The sequence below is a fragment of the Nylanderia fulva genome, unplaced genomic scaffold, assembly GCF_048542155.1.
Source record: "Nylanderia fulva isolate GAGA-0341 unplaced genomic scaffold, ASM4854215v1 Scaffold258, whole genome shotgun sequence".
In the NCBI taxonomy this organism is placed as follows: Eukaryota; Metazoa; Arthropoda; class Insecta; order Hymenoptera; family Formicidae; genus Nylanderia; species Nylanderia fulva.
The window spans coordinates 144852-154981 of record NW_028190323.1 but is presented as its reverse complement, the minus strand read 5'-3'; the positions used below and the strand labels follow the sequence as shown (position 1 = coordinate 154981).

The window sequence follows — 10130 nt, the reverse complement described above, 5'->3', positions numbered from 1 at the left end:
TTGAACATGATATAACATAAAAGCAGATTATATCTTTAATGAATATAATTAAACGTATCATATTTTTTAGTATAAGCTATAAAAATAAAGCTTAGTATTGAAAGATAAATATAATGTATTGTCAATGAATAACGAAAATCTCAAAATCTTTTTAATTTAAAAATTTACATCTTCATGTCCTTTTTTGTTTTTCCTTTGTTAATCTGTAAACAATAAATATTTTTTATATGTATATGTATATATGTATGTATCTTCGTTAAACATATGTATAAATTTATATCTTTCTGTAATTATTATAAAATAAAAAATGTATAGATCTGAAAAAAATTGAATTTAGCCAATGTAGAATATATGTCAATGAAATTGCATTTCTATTTTAATGTATTTTGTAGATTTTAGATATATTGTATTTAAAATATAAACTTTTTTCCAAAATATGTCTTAAACCAAAAAGGAGGATTGTCTGTAACTCTTTGAATTCTAAACATAATAGAAAGAAATAAGTAATAAATAATTAAAAAAAAATTTAAATAAATTTCAGATTTTTAAAAAAATTTGATTTTTTTTGGGGTTATCTTTTCACGTTTTATATTGGCTAAATTTTTTAAAATTTTAAAGAAAAAAAAAAATTTTGTTTCAAAATCATACAAAAAAAAACTTTATTTGCCCATTTTGGGGCTTTGTTTTTTTTTTAAAAAGAGGGGGCGGGCCTTTTTTTTTAGTGGAAGACTTAATGCAATGGGAAAATATGCAGCCAAATTTTAAGGCATTGATTTTTTTCCCCACAATTTGGAAACCCAAACATTTTTTCCCTATGGTGTGCTTTTCAACTAAAAAACTTTGTTTAAATTTATCTGGGTATTTTATATTGTATGAAATAAAAGAAAATTTTTAGGGAAAAAATTTACGTTTTAAAACAGGGGTTCCGGGGGCCCAAAAAACAGGGAAAAAACTTTTCCCCAACTTTTTAAGACGGGTGAATTTTAAAACCCGGGGAAAAATTTTTTCCCCTTAATACATTGTAATCGTTTATTTCTTTTTAAACATTTTCCCGAAAGGCGTTTTTTTAGTTAAATTTTAACGATTTCATGTTGTAAGGAATATTTTTTTAAAAATTTTTTCATCCCTGACACCTTTTTTTTTTATACCCTTTTTGCAGGTTTTTTGAATAAAAAAAAGCATAAAACACGAAAAAATCATTTTAAAAAAATTTTAAAACGAAAAATAGAGAAAAAAAAAAAATTTAGCAAAGGAAAAAAAAAAAGGGAAAAACCCAAAAAAACACGAGCGTTTTTAAACCCCCACAAATAGAGTATATTTTTTTTAAAAAAAAGGGAATTTTAATGATCGAGGCGTCAAGGGGCGTTCAAAATACAAAAAACATTTAAAAAAAAGTTACTAGAAAGCTAATTTAATCGCTTTTTAAATAAAAAATTGTAATTTTGGAAAAAATGTTGTGTTTTCTGAACCCCCCCAAGGGCTTTGCCAATCAAACCATTTTTCTTAAAAAAAGGTTTTGGGGATTGGTCATTGATCGCTTTGGCAAATAAAACCCGGTTCATTGACTATGGGCCCCTAAAAACGCGTGCCCGCGGGGAACCCGAGGGATACCCAATGGAAAAAATTGGATCAAATAATTTTGCCGCGGTAAAAGGGTTGTATTATTTTTTCCAAAAACGCGGCGTCGGGGTACGATTCGTAACTTTTTTTAAAGTGAAAATGAAAAAAAGTAAAAAATTTCCCCAATCACGCAGTTTTTTAAAAAAAAAAATGATGTAATTTGGGGAAAAATTTTTTCTTTTTTCCCGTTTTCATTTTAGAAAAATTACAGAATCTTTTCCCTTGGTTGGATCGCGTTGGTTCTCCCGGTGGAAAGCTTTTGCCGGTTTGTGGCAAAACCCTTATTTTTTTTTTGGCCCTAAAAAAGGTCATTTTTCCCGAGAGCCGAATCGATTTCCGGGAGTCAAAGTTTTTTTCCCCGGTCAATCCCCCCAACATTTTTCCCACTCCAATGCGCCCTTTTGGGAGTTTTTTTTAAATTTTTCCCAAAAATAGGATCGCATGGAGGGAAAAAAATTTTTTTGGGGGCCCCAAAAACTTTGCCCCGAGTGGTTTTTTACAACAAAACCCAAGGGAAAAAAAATTTAATAAAAAAAAAAATTTTTTTTTTAAATTAAGAAAATTTTTTAAAGGGGGAAAAAAAAAATTTTTTTAAAAAATTAATAAATTTTTTTTAAATTTTTAAAAATTTTTTTTTTTTTTTAAATTTATTAAATTAAAAATAAATTATTTTTTTTTTTTATATTTTTTTTCTCGTTTTTGGATGAATATGAAATACAAATGCCGTCGGAGGGCCCCCGGCCCCAGTTTTCAGAGTTGAAACCCAGGAGAAATTCGTAAAATTTTTAAATTTATTTAAAATTTTTTAAATGTTTTTTTTCCCCTTTAATCCCCCCCCCCCGGGCCGGTTTTTTCCCCGGCCCCTTTTTAACGGCCCGGGGTGGGGATGTGCGGGCTACAGGGGGTTTCCGTCGTATGACAAAAAATTGGGGTCCGTCTAAAATTTTGCAGCACGGGCCAAAGTCGATTTGGGGGCCCCCAGACTTATACTAATGGAGGGGTGGGGGGGCGGGCAAAAAAAATAAATGAGAAAAAAAAAATATTAATATTTTTTTTTTAAAGGGGGGGATGCCGGAGTGAGGGCCCCAAAATTTAAAAAAGGGGTTTTAGCCCAACAAACCAAAACCCCTTAAGTATAACATATAAAACAGGGTTTAGTACCAACTTCCACACATTGACGTATAGAATTACACACAACATTGGGAAAAATTTTTTTAATAATTTTTTTTTTTATTAGACTTGCAACTCATTTTTTTTTTTTTTTTAAAAAATTTTTTTCTTAATTTTAAAACCCTATGGGTTTAAAATTTAATTTTAGCACAGAAAAACTGCAAAACCCTTTTTTTTTAAAAAAGTTTTTAAAACTGGAAAAAGGATAAAAAAAATTTTTTTTGTTTTATGGGATTTATATGGAATTTAGCCGCGGCCTTTTAAAGATTTAACGGGAAAAGGATTTTTGATTCGCGGGGGAAAAAAAAAAAACCCCAAAAAAAAAATCCATTATTGCATTCGGTCAAAAAAAAACGTCCCCCCCGGAATCCCCTTTTTTTAAAGACGTAAATCACCAAAAAATTTTTTTTTACATAATTTTTTGAAAAAAAATTTTTAAAAAAATATTAGGGGGTGTAACTAAAAAAAAAGTAGAAAAATTTTGTTTTATAATTGTACAATTCTTTTCTTGATTAGATATGTCACAATAAAAAATGCTTTTTAGAAGACCAATTATTCAAGATTGCATTACAGTTAGATACATATAATTGTTGTCTTAATCCGGATTGTGGTTTCCTATAATAGCCTGTGTAATATCTTATTACATTTCCTATAATCTATAAATAATGTATTTTGTTTTCTTGTTAAAAATATAAATACACATATAATTTATAAATTTATTCTTGTTCTAATTATATGTATTAAAGTAAATAATGTATCTGCATAATTCTGAAAAAATTGAAATTATTTTGTCCAATGCAAAATGTATGCAAATGATATTGTGTTTCTATTTTAATGTAATTTCTATATTTCATGATATTTTATGATAATTTTTCACGTGGAAAAGAAAAAGAAGAGAAAGGAACGGTGTATAAATTTAGCTAAACAGAACAGATTTACTAATAGGATATTTCATGATAAATATTCTACTAGTGTGTTTATCATACAATATAAATCAGAAATATAAAATATAGAAATTACATTAAAATTGAAACACAATATTATTCGCATATATTTGCATTGAATCAACTAATTTCAATTTTTCAAAATTATGTAGATACATTTTTTATTTTAATATAATTAAAATAGGAATATAAATTTATATATTATATGTACATTTATGTTTTTAACAAAAAAACGAAACATTCATATTTACAGATTAGGATTATGAATATTGGCCTTTCTCTGCTAAATGTAGTTACATGACGTAATTGCGCCTGCGTATAAAAGGTCTGTTCTTTTCAGCTGAACTGGCTGCAGTAGTTTAGAGGTTGTCTTTTTCCTTCCAATGTTGAGCAAAAGACATCCTCTGAACTAGTGCAGTCAGTTCAGCTGAAAAGAACAGACCTAAAGTCTAATGGCTTCTGCACACAGGACGCGGAAATGCTTGCCGCGCGACAAGAAGCGACGCGATAGCTAATAAACCTACAGCTCTTATTAAAAAGGTATGTTGATTAGTTACCGCGTCGCTTCTTGCCGCGCGGCAAGCATTTCCATGTCCTGTGTGCAGGAGCCATTACTCTCTGCATACCAATGTTTGAAAAAGGTATGAAAAGTGCGGAAACCATTACTATTACCCCTGGTCCACAATAGGTGATTTAAGCTCTAAGCTTTAAGAAATTGATCAATCACAGTTAGGTATTAGGAGAATACTCGACTATAGATTTGTTCGCGTCACATGCCCCAACATGCTCCTTTTTACTCCAATGCGATCCTATTGGATAATTTGGATAAAAGCTCCAATAGGATCGCATTGGAGTGAAAAGGAGCATGTTAGGGCATGTGACGCGAACAAATCTATAGTCGAGTATTCTCCTAATACCTAACTGTGATTGATCAATTTCTTAAAGCTTAGAGCTCCTTTTCACTCCAATGCGATCCTATTGGATAATTTGGATAAAAGCTCCAATAGGATCGCATTGGAGTGAAAAGGAGCATGTTGGGGTATGTGACGCGAACAAACCTTAAGATTGGTCAATTTCTTAAAACTTAGGGTTTAAATCACCTATTGTGGACCAGGGGTTAGAATTTTATATTTAATTTTTTATATTTAAGATCGTTTTAAGGTCGGGTTCACCGATAGGTGATTTAAACCCTAAGGCTGGCTTCACATGGAGCGTAACTTGCACCGACCAATCACATTATCTCATTTGCAGCTGATACTCAAATGAGACGATGTGATTGGTCGCCGCAAGTTACGCTTTACGCAAGTTACGCCTCATGTGACGGCACCCTAAGGTTGGAGTCCCATGGAGCAGATTGTGCGGAAGCGGAATTAGCGGATTACCAATCACGAGATTGTTCTGATGTAACCTTTTCAAAGATTACGTCGAAGCAGTTCTGTGATTGGTGATCCGCTAATTCCATTTCCGTGCAATCCACTCTATGGGACTTCAGCCTAAGCTTTAAGGCCATTGCACGTAAAAAAGTTTTAGTTAAAACCGTAGGATTTGACCAATCGCGTTGTTTGATTCTTACTGCTACGGTTATGGATGGCCGAATCGAGCAACGTAATAGGTTGAATCTTACGGTTACGACTAAAACTTTTTACGTGCAATGGTTTTAAGGCAGCGCGAGTAACCTCACCGAAAAGAAATACGTCACTGTTTAAAACTTAGGTTGCGTTCCAAAACGTCCTCTTCGAGGAAAATTTTACTTAAAAAGCTATAGTGTACGTTACGTGCATTATAAATTTTCAGTGGAATTTTCCTCGAAGAGGACGTTTTGGAACGCAGCCTTAAATGATAAGGCTTAGGGCTTATATCACTTATTGTATGCCGGGACTTAGGCCTAAATTCATAGTCCGATCTTATATTTAAGATCGTCTTAAGTCCGAGCTTAAGACGCCACGGAGCCATTTGATTGGTTGAACAGAATCTTAAGTCAACCACCGACCAGATTTAAGACGATCTTGAATATAAGATCGGACTATGAATACCGGTCTATGAATATCGGTCATATGGCTCCTGCTCACAGGACGCGGAAATGCTTGGCGCGCGGCAAAAGCGACGCGGTAGCCAATAAATTACAGCTCTTAAGGTGCCTTTTTATGCTGACGTTAGACGGTAAATTTCAGCGTCAAAAGACGTCATGTGATCAAAATTGACGAATTGGTATCTTTATTTTTGGTCACGTGACGTTTTTGACGCTGAAAATGAGCATCGAGCGTCTCCATGAATTAGCACCTTTAAGGCGCAATTTTACGTGCCGCTAAAACAAGCGATTGAAGCGACAGATTTGTCGCTTGTAATCCAGCGTCAACAATTTTGTAGTTTGAATCAGTTCAACTACAAAGCATTTACTGCTCAAACGCTGATGCACTGTCACAGATTAGTTGATAGTGTCGTGTATACTGAAGAAAACATAATGTGTTGATGACATGCGAAAATAATTAATAAATCTTGCACTTTCTGATCTTATATATGGTAAGGTAACTTTATAAAAGCCATGCTCGTTACGATTTTGAAACAGCGGTGCAAAACTTTTTTTTAGAATATCTTTTTTGAGTTTGATTTGTCAACAGCAAACTAATAGCAAAAATAATATCATTGTTATATTTGATTTCACTTTCTCGAATCATGTACGATTACAATTTAGTAGCCAATTGTTATATTTTTGTTTTCTAGAAGCCATTGCGTAATATACAAATTAATATAACTGGTTATACACAAATAATGCAAATTTTGTTTTTAACTGATTACACAAACGACGCAAAATTTGTCTCTCAACTTTCAATTCTGTCGCGCTACTATCCTTTTCATGTCAAAAATTATCGCTGTTTAGTTTAGCGACAAAAGTTGTCACGTGATCATTTTTGTCGCTCAAACAATCGGTTTCAGCGGCTCGTGAAAAGGCACCTTTATTAAAAAGTGGTACGTTGATTGGCTACCGCGTCGCTTCTTGCCGCGTAGCAAGGCATTCCGCGTCCTTTGTGCAGCCATTACTCGCTACCATAGAAACTCGATACCAAAAAAAGCGCGAAAGCCATTACCGTTAGAATTATTACGTCTTACTTTGATGGTCGTTTATTTTGCTATTGTTAATTTGTCGTTTAATTTGCTATTGTTGTTTTGCTACTGTTGTTTTAATTAGACAAACGAAATACTAATATTAAAATTAATTGATGCAAAAATCAAAATGTATTATCTATTATGTACCAACAAATATTATAGTGTCTACAACATAAAACAGCTAAAGACAAAAAAGATTAAAAAATCATGCATTATTGCAACCAACAGTAAGTACAATAAAATATAAATTCATATACTTTAAAATAAAGAAAATATCTAGAACATTCAAATTCTAATATGATTTATTTGTATGATTCATTTTTTGTAATAAAAGTGCAAAGTATTATAATTTTATGAGCAATTATGTATTTAAAGTTCGATTGTTATTTTAGAAAAAAAATTCAGCTTGCAAAAGATTGCAGATAATCTAAACAAGAAGATTCCAAAAGTGAAGTTAACAACTTTATCAGGTATTATTATATATATGTTCAATTAATGTATAATTGTTATGTTAAATCTTTAACATAATACAATTATGTTCATGAAAAATGGTTTAAAGTTTTATAATTAGTACATAAAGTTTACTTATAAAATTATATTTACTTTATCTTCATAAATTTGTTTTAAAGATTTTTAACCAACTGCCAATTCCAATGCTACGTTAAATGTTGATACATCAAATGTGACATGAAATCAAAGAAAGCACTTGCCTTCCGTCAAGCAGTAACTGTGATACTGAACAATGCAATATAAAGTCTAATTTTAATTTGATAAGTTGTGATAATACAAATGACAGTGATAATATTAAAGATTCTGCGCATTTGACTGCAGATGCTCCTTGTATCGATGAGAATCTTAATACATTAGTTGTTAGTAACAATATTGAGAAAAGCGGTGAGTCTATGATATACATATAATCAATCAAATTTTAATACATTATACAGCAGACATTCTAGATACAGTCTTTCTACGTATTTTGCGTGACAACACATTAACAGCTTTTGCAACATCATCAGTTGCTTGCAATAAAATGTCTCTACCCTATTTTTTATCTTATTTCACAGATTCTCCAACAACTGTCAATTCCAATGCTACTTTAAATGTTGATGCATCATATGTGACATTTGAAATCGAAGAAGGCACTTGCGTTTCATCAAGCAGTAACTGTGATACTGAACAGTGCAATATAAAGTCTGATTTTAATTTGATAAGTTGTGATAATACAAATGACAGTGATAATATTAAAGATTCTGCGCATTTGACTGTAGATGCTCCTTGTATCGATGAGAATCTTAATACATTAGTTGTTAGTAACAATATTGAGAAAAGCGGTGAGTCTATGATATACATATAATTAATCAAATTTTAATACATTATACAGCAGACATTCTAGATACAGTCTTTCTACGTATTTTGTCTGACAACACATTAACAGCATTTGCAACATCATCAGTTGCTTGCAATAAAATGTCTCTACCCTATTTTTTATCTTATTTCACAGATTTTCCAACAACTGTCAATTCCAATGCTATTTTAAATGTTGATGCATCATATGTGACATTTGAAATCGAAGAAGGCACTTGCGTTCCATCAAGCAGTAACTGTGATACTGAACAGTGCAATATAAAGTCTGATTTTAATTTGATAAGTTGTGATAATACAAATGACAGTGATAATATTGAAGATTCTGCGCATTTGACTGTAGATCCTCCTTGTATCGATGAGAATTTTAATACATTAATTGTTAGTAACACTATTGAGATAAGCGGTAAGTGTATAACGTATAATTAATCAGATTACAAAACATTATGTGGAGCATGTTCTAATATTTATTGCCAGTACTGAAAATCTATAATATACATAAACTATAGATTTTCAGTACTGACTGTGTATATCGAATATGCCCACAGTGATCATTCTATATGCAGTTTTATTTACATATTTTGCGTTACAATACATTACAGCTTTTGCAACATCAGTTACTTGCAATAAAAGTTCTCTACTTTATTTTCATAAATTTTGTTTACAGATTCTTTGCCAGCTATTAATTCTAATGCTACGTTCAGTATTGATACAGCAAATGTGAATTACGATATCGAAAATGTTTCGACAATAACTAAGATTTCGGATGTTAAACAGAGCGTTCAATGTTGTAATAAATTTTATTCTACTTCTAAAATATGTGAAAATGCGAATGTTATTGAGAAATTTAGAAAAACTAAAAAACCTAAAAAAACTCCGAAGATTCTAGAAATACAAAATGTTAAGATATTACTAAAGAAGATTCCAGTGCACACAGAGAAAGTTGATAATATTACAAATAGTATACAGATGAATAATACGTATAATATCGATAATAGTGATGTTTCTTCAAATGCAAACGGGACTTACGTTATCGATAATATTTCAAGTGAAACATCTTGTCCAGTTGCAGAATCTACACTCATAGAGAATCAGTTAGACTTAGAGTGTGAAATCCATAATAATAATTCTGAGTCTGATGATACATCCATTACATCTAAAAATAATTTAGATAGTAGTTTTCATTTGTCAGATTGTTCTAAGCTTGAAGACACAGATGAAGATGAAGATGAAAATGAAACTAAAAATACACATGAACGTACGATTAATACAAGTAAAAATAAATCTGTGAACAGGACATTAAATTTGACATCAACATTTTCATCTGAAGTATGTGATGATAGAAATATGTATGTGGAAACTTCCAATAATCCTAAATTAAAACAAAATATGTGCGTATATTGTGAAAAATTTCAAGCGCAAATTGCAAGACATTTAGAAACAGTACATAAAGAAGAAGAAGATGTGAAAAAGTTTCGTCTTTTACCTAAGGGTAAGTTGTATGTTATATACAAAGTTGCCAATACTATTTAGAATATCTAAAAGTTAATTGAAATCGAAGTTCCTAATGTGAAAATGTCAAAGAAAATCATTTATCATAGCTTTTCAAATTTTAATACTTTATATATTTAAAATTATGCTTTTTAAAGTAAATATCTATTCAAGTTAATCACTCAAAATTTTAAAAATAGAATTTTGTTATCTATATTCGGCTAATTACATTCAAAAACGTTTTCTTGTTTAATCGCTCATAACTTGAAAACTGTGAATGCATCATCTTTCTTATTAACACATTTCCATATATAACTTGTACATATACTACTAAAGTATATGTATAACTGCATTTTAAACAATAGTCTTTAAATTTAAAAAAATATATAAAAAATTTTGCCAACTATAATATTTGATCAAATAATTTCTGATACTTTT

At 30.8% G+C, this 10130-nt stretch overlaps 1 protein-coding gene across 1 annotated transcript; it reads left to right on the top strand.

The window, feature by feature from the left end:
* Positions 1 to 7526: 7526 nt before the first annotated feature.
* Positions 7527 to 9734, top strand: LOC146722903 (uncharacterized). The gene is made up of 5 exons (XM_085483545.1): positions 7527 to 7554; positions 7671 to 7733; positions 7904 to 8170; positions 8341 to 8607; positions 8869 to 9734. Exons 1-5 carry the CDS (start codon positions 7527 to 7529, stop codon positions 9732 to 9734), a joined length of 1491 nt encoding a protein of 496 aa, XP_085339671.1.
* The last annotated feature ends 396 nt before the right edge of the window (positions 9735 to 10130 follow it).

Excerpts from the sequence above, each read along its gene's own strand:
- LOC146722903 (XM_085483545.1), top strand. The coding sequence starts at position 7,527 with ATGAAATCAAAGAAAGCACTTGCCTTCC. Across the intron at positions 8,171-8,340 it reads TAACAATATTGAGAAAAGCG|ATTTTCCAACAACTGTCAAT; the intron begins GTGAGTCTATGA and ends CTTATTTCACAG. Across the intron at positions 8,608-8,868 it reads TAACACTATTGAGATAAGCG|ATTCTTTGCCAGCTATTAAT; the intron begins GTAAGTGTATAA and ends TTTTGTTTACAG.